We start from the raw sequence: 22314 nt of genomic DNA, 5'->3' as shown, positions 1-22314 counted from the left end.
ATAGCTAATAAGGTTATCAAACCCACACAAGCATGCATGAAGAGAATTAAAACAAACTGAATAAAATGCAAAAAAATTTTTAGCACTCATCATGCATACATTATGCAGTAATGGAAAACAGATAATGATGAACACAGATAAAGATTTAAAATTATGTCACCCCCAAACTCAATTAATGTATTGTCCTCAATGTAAGATTAACAAAAAATTAAAGACATAATTTTAAGAACAAAATGAAGAAGAAAAATCAAAATGGGGTAAACAGTACTCCTCTGATCAAAATGGTGGCTGTGATGGAAGGTTGGGTCCGACAGCATCATTTCCAGGAGGGGGAGGAAGGCGGGCTAAAATCTCTCGCAATATGTCAGACTGTTGGGTCTGCTCCACCTGCATGGCCTGAACCCTGGTCTCCAACCTCCCTAGACGGTCCCATGTCTCATTTACCCGCCACTGTATACCATCCATCCTGCCAAGGTATATGCCTAATCGCCCGTCAAAGGTACTCATCTGTCTTCACGCCGCAAGGGACTCACTGCTGGCAGTGGAAGCGAAGTTTCGTGTGGTTGCCATATCGGTCTGCAATTGCTGGATGGTGGTACCCAGTGCTCCAAATAAGTGCTGAAGACTCTGCATGTCTCGGCTGTGTCCTGTCATAGTGGCAAACATCTGCTTCAATAACTGGGTATCCATGTTAGTCGGTGGTGAAGGAGCTTGTGGCATTTCAAAGTCCTCAGCTGCTTGCCCTTCCTTAGCCTGTTGCTGTCGACGTCGCTCATTTTTCAACTTCTGTTGATGTATAATTCTGGCCTAGTCCTGGGCCTCGAGTGTGAGGTGCTTGATATAGGGACTTGGTTTCTCTAGTGCCTTCCTAGGTTGAACTTGTATGCCGGCAGTTCTACAAATCCCACTTATCAAGCTTGGAAAAATCAGTGAGGTGTGCCTGTCTCCCCAAGCGCCGATAACGTGTATCTAGTTGTAGATGTAAGTGACCAAGTCAATCTTGTTTCCCCGAACTAAATGATATATAAACCCTGCCTTTTGATTTGTGAATGTCGTCCTATGGGATATGGGCTCGATGTTGTGGCATATGAACAACCATAGGATGGTTATAAAAGGGGTGAGGTCAATCTGATACCAATCTGCATTAGGGAGAGGCCAAACATTTTCACGTCCCAATAAAACTTCTGCAACCTCAATCCAGTTGAAATCATGCCGGACTGGGACTACATTATTCCAGGTTAGCTGATAGTAGTCATGAATTATTTCAGGTGAAAACATAATCCATTTGCCTCGAACCCATATTTGATGCAGATGATCGGATCCAGGCGTGTCTATTTCGGTATTGAAGTTGGCATAGAACTCCTTCACCAGATTTTCATATACTGAGTGTGGTCTTTCAATCACTTTCTCCCAACCACAGTTGTGGATTAAATAAACCAATTCAAAACCGAGGAAATCATCCAACTTAACTGGCCTTTCGGGGATGAGTGCCAACTCACGGACAACATTGGCGTAACGGGCTGCTTTGTTTGAAAATAGAAATTGCCTGACGCCCCCTTCGGGCTCCCTAGTCCGAGTTGTACTAAATGTGAAACCAACATTCTCTTTTCCTTTTGATGTTCTTTTTGGAGGCATCCTGCAAAGGTGTAAAAATAAAATTCATTAAACTTCATATTTAAAAACGAGAGAGGGAAAGAGATTAGCAGGACATGTATTTCACAAATCCCCCAAACTTACTTCAACATGCACATATAACTCTTTGGTGTGCACTCTTCAAAACATGATATTCAAGATAGTGTAAATAGTGTGCCAATATGAAAAACTAAGAAAATTAGGCCTAAACATGCACATTTGAGAAATTGGACCCATGATTGAGTGCGCATGTTCTTCCCCAGACATCATCGAAAAATATCGAAATTTTCCCGGACAATCTCCAGGCATATGAAAGTATTCAATGAGATCTACCATATACTCAAATTTCAAAGCAATTGGACTTTGTTTGGTGTGTCAAATAATGGTGTAAAGTAGGGGATGTAGGGTGCCGTGACATGCCGTAACCTAGCCATGTGCCTATGTGTTGCAAAATGGATGTGATGTTTTACATGGCTTTTCAAGTGTTTGTGAATGTGGTAATATGCAAACTTCAGGAAAACATGCTCAAGAACGTATAAGGAAGGCAAAATAACAATATTCACACAAACGGAGCTCAAAACATCCAAATTGTGTCAAGTGACTCATGATTAAGTGCGCATTTTCACCCCGGACATCATCGAGAAAACTCGAATTTTTCCTGAGCAACCTCTGGGCATATGAAAGTACGTAGTGTGGAGTGGCACCTATTCAAATTTCAAGCTCATGGGATGTCTTACGAGTACTTAATGCAAGGGACGAAGTGGGTGCAGTGAAGTGACGTGAGCCTACCATGTGTGCCTACATGTGTGTGGTTGGTGAGTGAGTGTTTTGCGCTCAATTTGTATGACATTTTGATCGCAATGTGTATGTTAATGTACATATTCAGCTTATCGAATGCGGGATTGCATAAAATGCACAACAATCGTCACTTAGGCAAATTATCGAACATGTTGTGTGCAATAAATTCAACACCATTCTATGAATACTTGACAAAGTATAATCACCCACAATGCATAAACATAAATCAATGCCATAAATCAAGCCTACTTACACCCTTTCAATTCAATTCCCAATTGTAAATTGTGAGTAACTTACAAGCCAAAGTCTAAATGAGGAGAAGGAATAAAGTCCATACCTTTGTTGCCTTGGATTTGTATGATGAACACGGGAATGATTGAAGAAATGAAGGAGGGTTTAGGAATGTTGTTGGGTGCGTGTGTGTTAGAGGGGAATAATGGGGCCTAAGGTTTGAGAGAAAGATGGGCGAGGAAAATGGGGAGAGTGGGTTTCGAATGAGCCGGTCATGGCTTAAGTCCATGACCGGACAACTACTATGCTGCTGCATAGTTTATTCCTATGAGCATAGTGAAATAAAATCCCCCCTTTTTTGGTTTGGTTGGGGTTTATTTATTTATTTATTTTTAAAAAAAAACATAATGAGATAAAAACATTTATTTTCCCTCGTTGAATTCTCTAGTATACATTTCCTCTTAATTATTTTTGAAAACGTCATTTTGTCTTGAAATGCGTGAATTTTAATCCCAAACACCCAAAATTATTTCAAACTCACTGAACATGTGTGTAATGCCTAGAAAATTATGTGAACGATAATTTCGTCCTATTAACATTGCATGGATGAACGATGACCTAGACAAATGCAAATGCGAAAATTAAATAACTCTAAAAATAGTGTAAAAAGTAAGATAAATAGAAGGGTACAGTGGGTTGCCTCCCACCTAGCGCTAGGTTATAGTCGATAGCTCGATTTTACCGTATTACATCATTCTAGTGGTCTAAGATGAACGGTAGACTTTTCCTTCGAAAAATTGCCGCCCCAATAGTGCTTCAAACGCTGTCTATTGATCTTGAATGTCCCCTTACTGTCGTGAGTGATTTCAGCTATCCCATGTGAAAATACCTGTGTAATAGTATATGGACTAGACCATCTCGATCGCAGCTTTCTTAGAAACAGCTTAAGCCTAGAGTTGTAAAGTATAATTTTTGCCCCACCTTAAATTCACGCCTCTGAATATGCATATCATGCCACTTCTTGCTGCATTCTTTGTAGAGTCTTGAATTCTCGTAGGCCTCCATTTTGAGCTCATCCAGCTCATTAAGTTGTAGTAGATGTTTTTCTCCCGCAGCCTTCAAGTCCAAATTTAATTTCTTCATTGCCCCAATAAGCATGGTGTTCTATCTCAAGAGGTATGTGGCATGCCTTCCCGAAAATCAGTCGAAATGGTGACATTCCTATAGGGGTCTTGAATGCAATCCTATAGGCCCACAATGCGTCGTCCAACTTCTTAGACTAATCTTTTCGTGAAGAGCTTACTGCGACTTCGAGTATTCGCTTCAATTGCCTATTGGACACTTCGACCTGTCTGCTGATTTGGGGATGATATGCAGTGGCTATACGATGTTTAACGCCATATTTAGTCAACAACTGTTCAAATTGGCGATTGCAAAAATGTTTGCCCTCATCACCGATTATTGCTCTCTGTGTTCTAAAGCGGGTGAAAATATTTTTCTTTAGAAAATCGATCACCACCTTCCCATCGTTGGTAGGCAATGCAACGGCTTCTACCCACTTCGATACATAATCCACAGCCACCAATATGTACTGATTAGAGAATGATGGGGGAAATGGCCCCATGAAGTCGATCCCCCAGACGTCGAATAGTTCTACCTCCAGGATACTGTTTGTTGACATCCGAACTCCGATCTAGTAAAAACAGGTCGCTAACCCCACCTCAGTTAAAAGTGAGTTCGGTTCACACTCTCAGGTTGGAGTTACCCGTCGTTATCTTATAAAAACACCATGATTACCCCTTGTCACATTACCTTATCAATCAGAGACATTTGCCACAGGTGATGTCATCGTCGCCCGGAATAACCAATTCCAAGTCCTCGAATTCCAGCCCCCTACAGGTCATCATTACTTTGGCAATACATTGGCACATGACCACTGGCCTCGTTGGCCAATCATTGGAGAATTCGGCGACCCGAGTTGCGAGCTCGGCACCGTTGCTGATTTGATGTAATTTCAGTTGAAATATGTATAAATAGTGGAATAGGACCCTTGTCAAAGGAGAGAGAAGAAAAAGAATTGAGATAACGACGCATGGCACAATTACATCCTTGTGATCTTTTCTAAACACATATCGCCCTTTTTCTTAAAGTTGGTTCAAAATCATCCTTGCTAATTTTGACATCAACACTGTTCAAAGGCATTTCGTTTCTCCTGAATATATTATCGGTGCGTTGACATTGGTCATACCTTTTCACGAATTCAAAAGCATCCTTAAACAGTGTAGGCCAGTAAAAATCTGATTGAAGGATCTTCACCGCTGTTTTTGAAACACCAAAATGCCCTGCGTATGTAGATGAATGACAATGTGCTAATATCAAAGGCACTTCTTCCTCAGGTACGCAACGAAGAACGAGTTGATCAGCTCCCCGCCTGTATAGAATGGGTTCCTCCCAAAAATAATACTTCAATTCAGCGAAAAATTTCTTCTTTTGGTGACTTGAGTAATCTGGCGAAATGATAAACCTGGCTAAGTAGTTAACTATGTCAGCATACCAGGGTGCCTCCCCTACACCAAAAATCTGTTCATCTGGGAAAACTTTGTTGATTTCCACGGTCTCTGTCTGCTCTGTGGTCTTGAGTTGAGACAAGTGGTTTGCCACCACATTGTCACTGCCTTTCTTATCCCTGATTTCCAAATCAAACTCTTGAAGCAACGGTATCCAACGAATGAGACGTGACTTTGCATCCTTCTTTTCCATTAAGTACTTGATATCAGCGTGATCTGTGTAAATGATGACCTTTGACCCCATAAGATATGATCGAAATTTGTCAAAGGCGTAGATTACGGCAATGAGCTCTTTCTCTGTAGTGGCATAGTTTAGTTGAGCATCGTTCAAGGTCTGACTTGCATAGTAGATCACGTGAAATATCTTATTTTTTTGTTATCCCAATACGGCCCCAACAGCAAAATTACTGGCGTCGCACATTAATTCAACTGGCAGGTTCCAATCCGGTGTGATGATCACGGGTGCTGAAGTCAACTTCTCTTTCAAGGTGTTAAAAGCCAGCAAACACTCATCTGTGAACTCAAATGTGGATTCCTTCATTAATAAACAGTGCAGTGGTTTAGTAATTTTTGAGAAATCCTTGATAAATCTTGTTAGAACCCGACATGCCCGAGGAAGCTACGAACACCTTTCACTAATGTTAGTGGGTGTTCGTAGCGGTAATTTCTAGATCACTTGAATTTTTGCTTTGTCCACCTTACCCTTTGCTGAGATTCTGTGTCCTAAAACGATGCCCTCCTGTACCATAAAGTGACCTTTCTCCCAATTCAATACTAAGTTGGTCTCTGTACACTGCTGTAACACAAGACTCAGATGCTCCAAACACTCATCAAACGAAGACCCAAACATTGAGAAGTCGTCCATGAATACCTCAATGAATTTCTCAATCATATTCGAAAAGATAGCCATCATGCAGCGCTGAAAAGTGGCAGGAGCATTGCATAAATCAAAAGGCATCCTATGGTATGCAGATGCACCGTAGGGGCATGTGAAAGTTGTTTTCGCCTGATCGTTAGGTGCTACTGGAATTTGATTATACCCGGAGTGTCCATCCAGAAAATGGTAATGCGAGTGCCCTACTAGTCTCTCTAACATCTGATCAATGAATGGTAGTGAAAAATGATCCTTTCGAGTAGCAGCGTTCAGTTTGCGATAATCGATGCAAACTCTCAATCCAGTCATTGTCCTTGTAGGAATCAACTCAATTTTCTCATTTTGCACTACCGTGATACCCCCTTTCTTTGGAACAACCTGCACTGCACTGATCCATGCACTATCTAATATTGGACAGATGATGCCTGCGTCGAGCAACTTCAATACCTCAGCCCTTACCACTTCCTTCATGTGTGGATTCAATCTCCGCTGACCATCGATGCTTGGTTTGAATTTCTCCTCCATGAGTATTTTGTGCATGTATAGCGACGGGCTGATCCCTTTGATATCTACAATTGACCATCCAATGGCTGTTTTATTCTCCCTTAGCACCCGAAGTAGTCTTTCTTCCTCCACTTCATCGACAGTATTTGAAATAATAACCGGGAGTGTAGAAGACTCCCCCAAGTAAGCATATCGAAGATATGGTAGCAATTGTTTGGGTTCCAACTTGGGAGGTTGCTGAATAGATGACACTGACTTTGTGGTCCTAGTTCCCAGTTCTTCGAAGTGACGCTTGCGCATGTATGGTGGATTAGTTTCCAAAAATCGTGCACATGTTTCAATCTCACTTGAATTAGTGTGAGTGGATTGAGAATGTGCAATGCTTGTCTCGTATGCATCGGAAGAATGATGTAGCCGAAATGTATCTTGAATTATTTTGTCAATTACATCGATCTGGAAACAACTGTCTGACTCAGTGGGAAATTTCATTGTCTTGAACACGTTGAAGGAGATTTGTTTGTCGCCAATCCTCAATATAAGCTTCCCTTTCTGAACATCGACAATAGCTCTTCCAATAGTTAAGAAAGGTCGCCCCAATATGAGTGGAACATCCTTCTCTTCCTCCATGTCTAAGATGAGAAAATCGGCTAGAAATATGAACTTTTCTACTTTTACCAACACATATTCAATGATCCTTTTTAGATGTGTAAGGGATCGATTTGCTAACTGTAAGGTGACAGTTGTGACTTTAGCTTCTCCTAAGCTAAGTTTCCTGAAAACAGAGAGAGGCATCAAATTAATACTTGCACCTAAATCACACAAAGTTTTATCAAAATGACAATTTTTAATAGTACAAGGTACAGTAAAATTCCCTGAATCCTTTAGTTTTGGAGGCATCTTTTTCTGAATTCTGGCACTGCATTCCTTAGTTAGCATTACTGTTTCATTTTCTACTATCTTTCGTTTGTTAGAGATGATATCCTTTAGGAATTTAGCATAACTCGGCATCTGAAAAGTGTCTCAGCAAATGAGATGTTGATGTGTAATATCTTGAAGACTTCAAGAAATTTACTATATTGCTGATCCAATTTGTGCTTTTCAACCTCTACGGGAATGAAATAGGTGGCTCATGAGGGTTGATAGAATTGGTAGCTGTACCTCGTGATGTATTGGAACTCTTCTTGGCAACATCCCCTATTGTTCGTTCAGTCTGTTCCACAATCTCATCATCTGAGGTTGGTGCTGATTCCTTACTAGCTACTGGTCTTTTTACATGTATCTTCGATAATTGTACTCCACTTCTGGTTGTTATAGCCTTTGCGTGCTCCTTAGGATTGATTTCAGTGTTGCTGGGTAGGTTTGCTGGTGCTCTACCTGTTATGGAGATTGTCATATGTCCCATTTGCTTCTCCAAATTTTTTATTGCAGCACTTTGGTCTTGGAGAGTCGCGTCTGTCTTTCTCATAAACTGGTTGTTGGCCGCCATGTACTAATTAGTCGTTCCCATGTTCTCAAACATCTCTTCCAATGGTGACTTTTTATCCTGCTGCTGAAATTGACCTTGTGGTCTGTTTTGATTCTGGTTGCTTCATGAGAAGGTTTGGGTGTTTTCTCCAGCCCTGATTGAAGGTTTTCGAATGTGGATTTTTCTGTTAGCGTTGACCCCATTGCACAAAATCTGCATGTTCAACCCCCTGTGTGAGAATTGGACAGTTAACAGTATTGTGGTCAGCTTCACATTCTTCACAGCTTGGCTTCTTGACTTATTTTGCAGTGACGGTCTGTGAAATGCTCTCTACCTTATGGAACAAGGAGTCCATCTTAGCGGATAATGCTGAGTAAGTATCTACTTCATAAACCCCCGGCGTTCTTTTCTGAACCACTCGATCTGTAGACCACATGGCTGAAGTTGTAGCCATTCTCTCAAATAGTTCCTAGGCTCCGTCAATTGTTTTTGTGGAGATAGACCCGTCGGATGATGAATCTACCATGCTCTTGAAGGATGGAGGTAATCCAGTGTAGAAAAATCGGATTTGTCTTCTTATCAAAGCCATGTTGAGGACACTTCCTTAGCATATTTTTGAAACGATTCCAAGCCTCTTCAAATGATTCGGACTCGCCTTGATTGAATTTACAGATGTCATGCCACATTTTTGCTACCTTAGCTGGCAAAAAACTTGGTGCAGAATTTGTGGGCTAACTCGTTCCAAGTGGTGATACTTGCGACAGGAAGTGAATCTAGTCATTTAAGTGCTTTATCTCGCAAAGTGTGTGAAAACAATTACAGTCTTATAGCATCGTCTGAGATATTCTGGTACCTGAAGTGTTGGCACATGTCCAAAAATTGGGATATGTGTGTATGTGGGTTCTCACTAGCCATCCCGTGGTATTGATGCCCATTCTGAAATAATTGAATCACGTTTGTTTTTAGCTGGAAGTTCGGTTGCCCAAATGGAGGATACACAATGCTAGATTGACTTTGGACCAACAACGGCGCCATGAAGTCCCTAAGTACCGTATTCCCTTCATCTTCAACCCCCGCGCCTTTGTGGAGTTGAATTACCGGTCGATTTTGCTCGTTAGCCATCTGTTGTGCCGCTCTTGCTTCTCTTTGCCTGTGACGAAATGTGCGTTCGATCTCTGGATCTATGGGAACCAAGTCTCGATCAGGTGCTCCTTGCATACAAGTCCTGAGACAGCAAAATTAAATTAAAGTAAACAATAAACTAAACCTAGTAAGCTAACTACTACTAATCTAGATAAGTTCGAATTAGTGTCACAATAGATAAAATCAAACTAAGTTTCAATCCCCGATAACGGTGCCAAAAACTTGTTTACGAAATTATTTATTTCGATTTAAAACCCGATACAAGTGTACGGTTCGTTAACAAGTAGTAAAATTGACTATGAGTCCAAGTATCGATCACACAAGGATTGAATTAGTTCAAATCAACCTATTATGACTTTAACCGAAATACGAAAGTGAAATTGATGTATTGTGATTTAACTAAAGAAGACGTAAACTATGATGCAATGAATGGAAGAATTATATTAAATGCAAAATGACTTGGACACAATCTACTAGAATTTATGGAATTAATGAATTTACTAACGCACTAGGATCACGAATCCCCAAACAATACCCGTTCAATTTTCAATCATGCAAATTTAACACACAGTCCCACAAAAGATGAATCAATATTCCTATTTTAATTTAGCAATCTCTTTCGAGCAATGCCAAACCTACCTCAATATGTGATTTGACTATATCTCTATGACGAATATTAGCATACAAGAATGCATTATGATTTCATGAATATTCAACAATTCACACAAGACATAGAGGTATATTTATATCCCCTATCGGACCCTATGATAATTTATACTATGTCAAGCCTACTTTCCTTCTTTTGAATGCATAAAACAGGCCACCAAAATCATATAATTACGTGCACAATAACAATATGAAAATAAAAATGTAATAAATCATTCAATTCCGGAACATGCGCTTAAATATGTCAAATATCCAAATAAAAAATTAAAAGTTGTATTGCAAGGTTCATCGATCTCCTAGCAATGAAAAATCTAGCCTAACATGTTAAAAAGAAGAAAATACAAAAATAGTTTAAAAAACGTCATCACCCGAATCAAGTTTCAATCGAATCTTCACTTGGCGTGATGTTTTCCTCTTGTTTTCTCCTCATTTTCTTCTTCAAAATCTCCCTTTTTCTTGTGAAAATGGCGTTCCCTTCGTTCTGATCGAGTTTTCGTTTATATAGGACCCTAAAAAGATTGTTTCCATAAGAGTTTCGACGAAATAAGGAAATTACGAATTTGGCCTAAGAAATGCTCTATGCGACCGCATAGAGTATCTCTATGTGGTCGCATAGAGTAAAAGTTTTGTGATATTTTATTTTCGGTTTGCCTCTATGCGACCGCATAGAGGGTATATAGTGCTACTAACTATGGAAGATGTTCATTTTGATCCTTCTACTTGAATTCTTCACTTCTTGGCATCTTTTCTTCATTCTTTCAATTCCATCATCCCAGGATATCATCAATTGGCATTTAGCTTAATCAATTTCTCGATTTTTTCATCGGGTCAACTTTGGATAATTGCACCTTGGTCCCTGAACTTTCACTTTGCGTCATTTTAGTCATTTTTCGCGTCTTTTCTCTTAAATTTCACCATGTTCATCGGTGTTCCCTACAATTCACAAATGTAACAAGATTAAGTCACAATTCAATCATTTTGCTCATTATGAAGTCATGTTTGTGATCTAAATAAGTTTGCAAAAATTCACTTATCAATACTCTTAAACAATCTAGACTTTTTGATGAATAGATTTCAACAATTTGTAGAATAAAATTAGATAAACTTAAAACAATTCTTGGATAATAAACTTAAAACAATTCTTGGATATATGTAATAAAAATAATGCTAAATGTACACTCCATGGTTAACATTTTTGTGTACAGTTTATTGAAGTCCAAAAAGTGTTGGACATGAAAGTGTGTTTTTTTTTTCCTATAAAATTCTTTAATCATGTGTCGTCTCATGTCACAATGTTAACCATGATGTCAAAAAGAATGTATGTATGGTATGATTGATGTAATATTTGAACGGTTTGCTGATTGTGTTAATTTTATTTGTGCTGCAAAGAAAAATAAATAAATAAATGGAGTGATAAACGGGTCAAGACCTAAAGGGCCTTGCTCTATCCCATCTTGTCCCACTTCAAACCCATTCCATCTCGCTTTAACCAAGTATGGGGTATGGTGAGGTAAAAAGATTATTTGAACGGGATGGGAGATGGAAATGACATATCCGCTCCGATGTCATCTCTATAATAAGTAAATATAATTTTGAAACATTTTAACAGCAATAAGTCTGTTTTTTCAATTTATTAAAATTGAAAATAAGTTATTTTAACAGTAATTTAATAAATATATAGCTTTGATTACCCAAAAAGGGGGGAAAAAAACAAAAAGAGAGAGAGGGAGATATAAAATTCCCAATAAGACACTTTTAGAGTGAAAAATAAATTTTATCAACTAGTTTTAGAGTTAGAAATGAATTTTGTCTGGTGTTTGTAAATAATGTTCATTTTTTTAAAAAAAAAATTCTTTTAACAAATGCACCTCAACTCTTAAAAGTGTACTGGAATTCTCTGCTTTAGTTTTTTTTTTTATTTTATTTTATTTTTTTTAAAGCATTCTTGTCAAAGTAGGCAAAATTAACGAAAATTTCTAATTCATTTAGACAATATTTTCCTTCAAGCAGGAATTCAAACCATCTGGATTTCATCGTCAAACTAAGTAAATTTGAAGAGAATTTCTTTCATTTAGATACACTTTTCCTTCTTTTTTGCGAAAGAAATCAAATTATGTGGATATTTTTGTCAAACTTAACAATGTGAGAGAATTTTATATTCATTTATATGCTCTAGTCATGTTCTTCAGTATCATCTAAATTATTTAGAGGACATCTTAATAAAATAACATTACAATCTTATAACAAATTTTTTATAACAAAATAAAAATCTCAATATAAAGGAAGTGAGAAAAAGTTTCCACAAAACAATATATCTAATTTTAAAATAAAAGGTTACTTTTTCAATCTTATTAAACCTTAGCTAAGACCCCGTTTGGCCTCAATTAATTTTCATTTCATTAAATCTCATTTTTTTCTTTCCTATTTTTAACTACACAATTTTTTATAAAATAATATTATACGTAAATAATTTTTTTTTTCATTTTTTTAACTACTTATTTTTCAAAAAATATTATTCCACTTATTTTCATTTTTATAAAATGAGGGTCAAACGGGGACTAAACAAATAAGTATTTATCGATTCCCCTTGGCCCAAGACTGTCACTTTTCAGTATCTATTCGGCCTGGAACAAAACCTGTTAGGCCCAATGTATTGCAATATGGGCCGATGTGAAAATGTAGGGTTTCCTCGATCCTACACATATATACTCAGAAACGATCCACATTCAGATTTTGCAGCAAAGCCTTTCCACCCCATCCCAGCCGCCGCTGTAAGTGCAAACCCCAATAGTTCTTAATTGCTGTCTAATTCCGCTTTCTGTGTTAATGTATACCGGCATTTGTTGTTGATATGAAAATTATTTAAATCAAATTCCTTGTTTAACGCGTTCGTATGGATGCCGATTGAAACGCTGTGCTTTGTTTACTGGAAATGAATGTAGGAAAATTAAGCAAAAAATATGCTGTATAATTTTAGCTTTTTCTGTTCTCTGCTTCAGGAAAATCGGAACTTCATTGAATTACTAATTATATTTGGTTTTGTGATATTTAGATTTTGTAATTTTGGCTTGTTTCTGCTTCTTATAATTCTAATACCCCCCCGCTTTATAAGGTTTCCGCCAAAATCTAATTTTGACTGCTCAAACAAGTGTTAATGTTAAAAGGCTGTCAGTGGATTTATATGCGAAGAGATTCAATCTACCTAAATTTGGAATAAAAAATATTAGTGATTGTGATCTTTGGAGGCTTTGATACTATTCTCATTGTTAGCTGGGATGCTTTTGTAAATTCTGAATGCATCTGTTCAATTTTGTTGTTTAATTATGCAAATGGTTGTAATATTGTCTGTGTACATTTCGAATATATGTTTACTATTTTTTTATTAGACTGTGTGAGGGTATTAAAAAGATTGTTTTCATGGGTTATCCAGAACACGCATACTTTAATCATGAAATTTATATTAATGGCTAGTTTGCATTTGTTTTTTGCATTTCATTGCCGTTTTCTGGAGTGTGGAAATCAATATCTATTTTTTTTTATTCGGCATTAATGTAGATGCATATATCAGTTGAATTTTTGCCTTGTGCTTTAAATTTCCTTCGATGGATCATGGTTTTGGCGAGTGTATTCTAGCATAATGGCTGTTTTACTGGTCTAATTATTAGTCTATCTGGTTTACAATAGGTAAATCATGGTCAAGCACAACAATGTCATTCCTAATGGGCACTTCAGAAAGCATTGGCAGAACTATGTGAAGACATGGTTTAACCAGCCTGCTCGCAAAACCAGGAGAAGAATTGGTGAGTGAATTTTTTTCTGCCATTAACAGAATGCAGCTCACTTGTATAATGTTTGTTTGGCTTTTACTTGTTTAATTGCCTGTTCTAAATATTTGATCGATGGCTTGATTGGTTCTTGTTTGATTGATATGTTTTCAGCAAGACAAAAGAAGGCTGTGAAGGTCTTCCCTAGGCCTACAGCTGGACCTCTTCGTCCTATTGTTCATGGCCAGACCCTAAAGTACAATATGAAAGTCAGAGCTGGAAGGGGATTTTCTCTTGAGGAACTCAAGGTGAGATGTTTTAGACATAATGCATGCAAGTTTGACTTCAGTAAATACCTCGACTTTTTGCCGCATCTGCTTGGTTTTTGCTGTTGCAATGGTTATACAGATTAAGTCATCATGTTATTTCTTGCAGCATGAGATTCTGAAAGTAGGTTCATTTAATTTAAATTTAATAACTAAAGTTTTATAATTTGCCGAAGAAGTTTTGATAGCTAGGGATCACAAAAAACACTAAAAATTGTAAAATGAATATTGTCCATAATGTTGAAATTTGTTATTAATTGTAAATGATTGACAATAATTCACTAGATGAATTAGAATTCAAGAGATTGTACTATGGACTTCCCTTTCTGCACTTTATTAGCAGCAATAGTTGTCAGTTATCACTCTGTTGCTTTGTGTGTGGTCTTTTGAATGCTACTTGTGGCGTAATAACATCTTTCTTAATGGAGCAAACAGGCTGCAGGAATCCCAAAGAAATATGCACCAACCATTGGCATTGCAGTTGATCATCGCCGTAGGAACAGTTCCTTGGAGGGTTTCCAAACTAATGTTCAGAGGCTGAAGACATACAAAGCCAAATTAGTTGTCTTCCCAAGACGCACTCGAAAATTCAAGGTACACATACCTTTCTGAACAAAAATCCTTCCCTTTTAATATATAGGACAGTTCAAGAATACTTTTCCTCTTTGCAGGCGGGTGATTCTGCTCCCGAGGAGTTGGCAACTGCCACACAAGTACAAGGTCCTTACTTGCCAATAGTTCGTGAGAAGCCAACTGTTGAGCTTGTGAAGGTTACAGACGAAATGAAGTCGTTCAAGGCATATGACAAGCTCCGTATTGAGCGAACAAATAAGCGCCATGTTGGTGTCAGGGCCAAGAGGGCTGCTGAGGCTGAGAAGGAAGAGAAGAAATAGCGAGTTTTAGTGACAGTGGATATCTGAATCAACTCTGCTTTTTGAAATTGGAATTATTTACTTTATTCTGTTTGAATCGGTAATTCTAGCTATTATATTGCCAGTTGAATGTATGAATTTTAAAATTTTGTCGTGTCATCATTTCACGTGGATTTGCATTTTCCTCTAGTCCTGTTTCTATTTTTTATCCTTTTAATCAAGACGATGGAAGAAAGGAATAGGCTTCAAGCCTGAGCAGTATCAAGTGCAGGTGTGGTGTGAAGAAAGTCTTGTTCATTGCATCTCTTTCGTACGTAAACAAGAATAAGAACATGCTCTTTTATTGCATGGTCTGAGTATTTTGCAAGTTGAAAATTAGCAGCCCATTTTCAATTTCTGATACATACCTGTAATTAGTGAACAAGCTTTTCTTCGAAATTCTTGTCTCTTTCTTAGCTGCTGTTGGTTTATTTAAAAAATTAGATTAAAATAAAAGTCAAAAATAATAATTAATTTTAGTTATACATTTCATAAGTTTACATTCATCAATTTTTATTGAAATCTATTAAAAAATTAATTCTCTTTTTATCTAAGTGAAATATGGGTTTAATTAATTATTTATAGTGCCATTATGCAAATGACGTCATAAAAGTAAATTTGATTTTGCATTATTTTTATTAATATGTTTTTCTTGCAATACAATCTGTTTGTGATTATCAATCTTTTATCAGCAAAGATATTTTTTTATAGCAACATTTGTATTAATAATCATTCTCAAATAAACTAGTCAAATATGAATAATTAACTTTTAAACTTATTAATACAAGAAGTGCATAAAAGGTAAATCATGACACGCGACTCCCATTCATTTCATTTACGATAATGATTCACCACAATCCTTTCATCACAAGGGATCCATGACCCCACTCCAAAAGTACAACCACCCCGAACTGTCGAGATCCAATCATCCAGATAAGTTAAAATATTGGCCTTTCAGAACAAATAACTCAGACCTCTACACGCTTCAATAATTAACTCTTTGTTTATTTTTTTTTAAGAGAAGTACATCAGAAAACAAGTGTTATCAAAGAAATGGCACAAAGCTTTGCAGAAAGAAGCAAAGAAACATTGTTACCCAGTAAAGGATATTCAGACAACAGAGGATTTGGTCGCCATGAAGGTTGTTGGCAAAGGTTTTTTCTATCTATTTGTGACAGAGTTGCCAAATCTTGTAGTGAGTTTCAACAAGCTGCACTCAAGGCGTATGAAATGGGTTGGTCTGATCCAAGAAAAGTGGTGTTTGCAGCTAAAATGGGTCTTACTCTCTCCTTTGTTTCACTTCTCATTTTCTTCAGAGAACCATTGAATTATATTGGTCAATACTCTATATGGGCTATCCTCACCGTTGTTGTAGTATTTGAATTTAGCATAGGTAAGAAAAGTGTAATGAACTTACGTTTTTTTTTTTTTTCTTTATTTGATCTGCACGATTTGATCCATGAACATGTATGTTGGATTTGTTGGTGCATATATGTAGGGGCTACGCTAAATAAAGGATTTAATCGAGCACTTGGGACATTATCCGCTGGAGCACTAGCTTTGGGCATTGCTGAATTGTCAGAGTTGGTAGGACAATTGCAAGAAGTTGTAATTGTTCTCAGCATCTTTATTGCAGGTTTTTTCCATAATGAAGAATTCTATAAGATGTGTTAGTGTCAGTAAGAAGCCGTTAGATGCATTTCTTTTTGTTGATAACGAAAATTTCAATTGATTGATCTCTAAATGTTTCTGCTTTTTAGGATTTTGTGCGACTTATTTGAAGTTGTACCCTCCAATGAAGTCTTATGAATATGGATTCCGGGTTTTCTTGTTGACCTTCTGTATTGTATTGGTTTCTGGAAGTTCCCATTTTGTTCAAACGGCCGTTTCTAGATTGCTGTTAATTGCAGTTGGAGCTGGTGTTTGTTTACTTGTAAATATATGTGTTTACCCAATATGGGCCGGTGAGGATTTGCACAAATTGGTGGTGAAAAATTTTAAGGGAGTTGCAAATTCTCTGGAAGGTTAGCTTGTTTAATTGCCTGTTCTAAATATTTGATCGATGGCTTGATTGGTTCTTGTTTGATTGATATGTTTTCAGCAAGACAAAAGAAGGCTGTGAAGGTCTTCCCTAGGCCTACAGCTGGACCTCTTCGTCCTATTGTTCATGGCCAGACCCTAAAGTACAATATGAAAGTCAGAGCTGGAAGGGGATTTTCTCTTGAGGAACTCAAGGTGAGATGTTTTAGACATAATGCATGCAAGTTTGACTTCAGTAAATACCTCGACTTTTTGCCGCATCTGCTTGGTTTTTGCTGTTGCAATGGTTATACAGATTAAGTCATCATGTTATTTCTTGCAGCATGAGATTCTGAAAGTAGGTTCATTTAATTTAAATTTAATAACTAAAGTTTTATAATTTGCCGAAGAAGTTTTGATAGCTAGGGATCACAAAAAACACTAAAAATTGTAAAATGAATATTGTCCATAATGTTGAAATTTGTTATTAATTGTAAATGATTGACAATAATTCACTAGATGAATTAGAATTCAAGAGATTGTACTATGGACTTCCCTTTCTGCACTTTATTAGCAGCAATAGTTGTCAGTTATCACTCTGTTGCTTTGTGTGTGGTCTTTTGAATGCTACTTGTGGCGTAATAACATCTTTCTTACTTTCTTTATGGAGCAAACAGGCTGCAGGAATCCCAAAGAAATATGCACCAACCATTGGCATTGCAGTTGATCATCGCCGTAGGAACAGTTCCTTGGAGGGTTTCCAAACTAATGTTCAGAGGCTGAAGACATACAAAGCCAAATTAGTTGTCTTCCCAAGACGCACTCGAAAATTCAAGGTACACATACCTTTCTGAACAAAAATCCTTCCCTTTTAATATATAGGACAGTTCAAGAATACTTTTCCTCTTTGCAGGCGGGTGATTCTGCTCCCGAGGAGTTGGCAACTGCCACACAAGTACAAGGTCCTTACTTGCCAATAGTTCGTGAGAAGCCAACTGTTGAGCTTGTGAAGGTTACAGACGAAATGAAGTCGTTCAAGGCATATGACAAGCTCCGTATTGAGCGAACAAATAAGCGCCATGTTGGTGTCAGGGCCAAGAGGGCTGCTGAGGCTGAGAAGGAAGAGAAGAAATAGCGAGTTTTAGTGACAGTGGATATCTGAATCAACTCTGCTTTTTGAAATTGGAATTATTTACTTTATTCTGTTTGAATCGGTAATTCTAGCTATTATATTGCCAGTTGAATGTATGAATTTTAAAATTTTGTCGTGTCATCATTTCACGTGGATTTGCATTTTCCTCTAGTCCTGTTTCTATTTTTTATCCTTTTAATCAAGACGATGGAAGAAAGGAATAGGCTTCAAGCCTGAGCAGTATCAAGTGCAGGTGTGGTGTGAAGAAAGTCTTGTTCATTGCATCTCTTTCGTACGTAAACAAGAATAAGAACATGCTCTTTTATTGCATGGTCTGAGTATTTTGCAAGTTGAAAATTAGCAGCCCATTTTCAATTTCTGATACATACCTGTAATTAGTGAACAAGCTTTTCTTCGAAATTCTTGTCTCTTTCTTAGCTGCTGTTGGTTTATTTAAAAAATTAGATTAAAATAAAAGTCAAAAATAATAATTAATTTTAGTTATACATTTCATAAGTTTACATTCATCAATTTTTATTGAAATCTATTAAAAAATTAATTCTCTTTTTATCTAAGTGAAATATGGGTTTAATTAATTATTTATAGTGCCATTATGCAAATGACGTCATAAAAGTAAATTTGATTTTGCATTATTTTTATTAATATGTTTTTCTTGCAATACAATCTGTTTGTGATTATCAATCTTTTATCAGCAAAGATATTTTTTTATAGCAACATTTGTATTAATAATCATTCTCAAATAAACTAGTCAAATATGAATAATTAACTTTTAAACTTATTAATACAAGAAGTGCATAAAAGGTAAATCATGACACGCGACTCCCATTCATTTCATTTACGATAATGATTCACCACAATCCTTTCATCACAAGGGATCCATGACCCCACTCCAAAAGTACAACCACCCCGAACTGTCGAGATCCAATCATCCAGATAAGTTAAAATATTGGCCTTTCAGAACAAATAACTCAGACCTCTACACGCTTCAATAATTAACTCTTTGTTTATTTTTTTTTAAGAGAAGTACATCAGAAAACAAGTGTTATCAAAGAAATGGCACAAAGCTTTGCAGAAAGAAGCAAAGAAACATTGTTACCCAGTAAAGGATATTCAGACAACAGAGGATTTGGTCGCCATGAAGGTTGTTGGCAAAGGTTTTTTCTATCTATTTGTGACAGAGTTGCCAAATCTTGTAGTGAGTTTCAACAAGCTGCACTCAAGGCGTATGAAATGGGTTGGTCTGATCCAAGAAAAGTGGTGTTTGCAGCTAAAATGGGTCTTACTCTCTCCTTTGTTTCACTTCTCATTTTCTTCAGAGAACCATTGAATTATATTGGTCAATACTCTATATGGGCTATCCTCACCGTTGTTGTAGTATTTGAATTTAGCATAGGTAAGAAAAGTGTAATGAACTTACGTTTTTTTTTTTTTTCTTTATTTGATCTGCACGATTTGATCCATGAACATGTATGTTGGATTTGTTGGTGCATATATGTAGGGGCTACGCTAAATAAAGGATTTAATCGAGCACTTGGGACATTATCCGCTGGAGCACTAGCTTTGGGCATTGCTGAATTGTCAGAGTTGGTAGGACAATTGCAAGAAGTTGTAATTGTTCTCAGCATCTTTATTGCAGGTTTTTTCCATAATGAAGAATTCTATAAGATGTGTTAGTGTCAGTAAGAAGCCGTTAGATGCATTTCTTTTTGTTGATAACGAAAATTTCAATTGATTGATCTCTAAATGTTTCTGCTTTTTAGGATTTTGTGCGACTTATTTGAAGTTGTACCCTCCAATGAAGTCTTATGAATATGGATTCCGGGTTTTCTTGTTGACCTTCTGTATTGTATTGGTTTCTGGAAGTTCCCATTTTGTTCAAACGGCCGTTTCTAGATTGCTGTTAATTGCAGTTGGAGCTGGTGTTTGTTTACTTGTAAATATATGTGTTTACCCAATATGGGCCGGTGAGGATTTGCACAAATTGGTGGTGAAAAATTTTAAGGGAGTTGCAAATTCTCTGGAAGGTTAGTTTTTATTTTTTATTTTTTTTTCTATCTTGATGGCTTTTAGTTTTGATCTTGACTCGTAACTGTAATCCTTTGTATAGGTTGTGTCAATATGTATTTACAATCTATTGAATATACTAGGATACCGTCGAAAATTCTTCTCTATCAAGCTTCAGACGATCCTTTATATAGTGGATATAGAGCCGTATTGGAATCTACAAGCCAAGAGGATTCTCTGGTATGCTGTGCTTACATGGTTCCAAGTATTTTATTTTCTGACTGAAAAAATTTCCCTTTCAAGAATTGGTATCGTTAAGGTTTTCTTTTTTCCTTTCTAGCTTGGTTTTGCAGAATGGGAGCCACCACATGGACCTTACAAAATGTTCAATTATCCTTGGAGTGCATATGTTAAAGCTAGTGGCGCTCTTAGGCATTGTACATTCATGGTTATGGCAATGCATGGGAGTATACTTTCAGAGATTGGGGTAATAAAACTAATTTTGCTCATTCTATTCATTTCAGTTATACCATCTTCATTCTTATTTGGATGTTGTTACCCCATTTAAATTTTATTTTTGTCTGTCTTCCTACTAGATGAATTAGAATTCAAGAGATTGTACTATGGACTTCCCTTTCTGCACTTTATTAGCAGCAATAGTTGTCAGTTATCACTCTGTTGCTTTGTGTGTGGTCTTTTGAATGCTACTTGTGGCGTAATAACATCTTTCTTAACCCCATTTAAATTTTATTTTTGTCTGTCTTCCTATTTGTCTTTATGGTGAGAGACGCCTAAATTTTCAGATGCTCAATGTATTTTTAAACTGAAACCTTGTTTATTATATTATCTCATCCTACTCAACGTACCAAACAGGCCAAAGTTTCATTTGCAGGCATCATCTGAATTAAGGCAGGTTTTTAAGAACGAGATTCAAAGGGTAGGGAATGAAGGAGCTAAAGTGTTACGCCTGCTGGGAGAAAAAGTAGAAAGAATGGAAAAACTCGGCCCTGGAGACCTGCTTCAGGAGGTTCATAAAGCTGCAGAAGATCTGCAAATGATGATTGACCAAAAATCTTATCTTTTGGTCAGTCCAGAGAGATGGGAAAGTGGAAATCGACCCGACACATTGGAAGATCCTGAACACATTCAAGAACTAAAAGATAATGAGCACCAACCTTCTGTGGTAAATTCTCCAAGTGAATCAACTCCCAACCTAAAATCAACCCAGACATTGAGAGACTATGATCCTCACGACCCGTACATGGGCAGTAATCTCGCCGTTCCCCAGTGTGTTTCTGGAGAAAACGTGCTCAAACATCAGACAATGTGGCCTTCACGACTCTCATTGATAGGTGATAACATTCTCAATGAACGTGAATTACTGACATATGAAAGTGCAAGTGCATTATCACTGGCAACATTCACTTCTTTGTTGATAGAGTTTGTTGCAAGGCTTCAGAATCTCGTAAACTTCATCATTTCACGTGGATTTGCATTTTCCTCTAGTCCTGTTTCTATTTTTTATCCTTTTAATCAAGACGATGGAAGAAAGGAATAGGCTTCAAGCCTGAGCAGTATCAAGTGCAGGTGTGGTGTGAAGAAAGTCTTGTTCATTGCATCTCTTTCGTACGTAAACAAGAATAAGAACATGCTCTTTTATTGCATGGTCTGAGTATTTTGCAAGTTGAAAATTAGCAGCCCATTTTCAATTTCTGATACATACCTGTAATTAGTGAACAAGCTTTTCTTCGAAATTCTTGTCTCTTTCTTAGCTGCTGTTGGTTTATTTAAAAAATTAGATTAAAATAAAAGTCAAAAATAATAATTAATTTTAGTTATACATTTCATAAGTTTACATTCATCAATTTTTATTGAAATCTATTAAAAAATTAATTCTCTTTTTATCTAAGTGAAATATGGGTTTAATTAATTATTTATAGTGCCATTATGCAAATGACGTCATAAAAGTAAATTTGATTTTGCATTATTTTTATTAATATGTTTTTCTTGCAATACAATCTGTTTGTGATTATCAATCTTTTATCAGCAAAGATATTTTTTTATAGCAACATTTGTATTAATAATCATTCTCAAATAAACTAGTCAAATATGAATAATTAACTTTTAAACTTATTAATACAAGAAGTGCATAAAAGGTAAATCATGACACGCGACTCCCATTCATTTCATTTACGATAATGATTCACCACAATCCTTTCATCACAAGGGATCCATGACCCCACTCCAAAAGTACAAC

General features: G+C 36.8%; 4 protein-coding genes across 4 annotated transcripts; all 4 read left to right on the top strand.

The window, feature by feature from the left end:
- Positions 1 to 12558: 12558 nt before the first annotated feature.
- On the top strand, positions 12559 to 15073 carry LOC111405677 (60S ribosomal protein L13-1). The gene is made up of 5 exons (XM_023034673.1): positions 12559 to 12651; positions 13565 to 13680; positions 13819 to 13952; positions 14406 to 14564; positions 14642 to 15073. The coding sequence occupies exons 2-5, from the start codon at positions 13572 to 13574 to the stop codon at positions 14861 to 14863; spliced, it is 624 nt and encodes a 207-aa protein (XP_022890441.1). The 5' UTR covers positions 12559 to 12651; positions 13565 to 13571; the 3' UTR covers positions 14864 to 15073.
- Positions 15074 to 15934: 861 nt separating this feature from the next.
- Positions 15935 to 16910, top strand: LOC111406619 (aluminum-activated malate transporter 9-like). Its single transcript, XM_023036007.1, has 3 exons — positions 15935 to 16274; positions 16380 to 16517; positions 16642 to 16910. The coding sequence occupies exons 1-3, from the start codon at positions 15935 to 15937 to the stop codon at positions 16908 to 16910; spliced, it is 747 nt and encodes a 248-aa protein (XP_022891775.1).
- A 47-nt stretch (positions 16911 to 16957) lies between these two features.
- LOC111405675 (60S ribosomal protein L13-1-like) lies at positions 16958 to 18222 on the top strand. Its single transcript, XM_023034672.1, has 3 exons — positions 16958 to 17116; positions 17578 to 17736; positions 17814 to 18222. Exons 1-3 carry the CDS (start codon positions 16973 to 16975, stop codon positions 18033 to 18035), a joined length of 525 nt encoding a protein of 174 aa, XP_022890440.1. The 5' UTR covers positions 16958 to 16972; the 3' UTR covers positions 18036 to 18222.
- Positions 18223 to 19007: 785 nt separating this feature from the next.
- Positions 19008 to 21615, top strand: LOC111406618 (aluminum-activated malate transporter 4-like). Its single transcript, XM_023036006.1, has 6 exons — positions 19008 to 19446; positions 19552 to 19689; positions 19814 to 20077; positions 20161 to 20297; positions 20398 to 20544; positions 20950 to 21615. Exons 1-6 carry the CDS (start codon positions 19107 to 19109, stop codon positions 21613 to 21615), a joined length of 1692 nt encoding a protein of 563 aa, XP_022891774.1. The 5' UTR covers positions 19008 to 19106.
- The last annotated feature ends 699 nt before the right edge of the window (positions 21616 to 22314 follow it).

This window comes from Olea europaea, chromosome 12 (assembly GCF_002742605.1).
Source record: "Olea europaea var. sylvestris chromosome 12, O_europaea_v1, whole genome shotgun sequence".
In the NCBI taxonomy this organism is placed as follows: Eukaryota; Viridiplantae; Streptophyta; class Magnoliopsida; order Lamiales; family Oleaceae; genus Olea; species Olea europaea.
The sequence above is the reverse complement of the archived record's forward strand: the minus strand, read 5'-3'. Positions and strand labels throughout refer to the sequence as shown.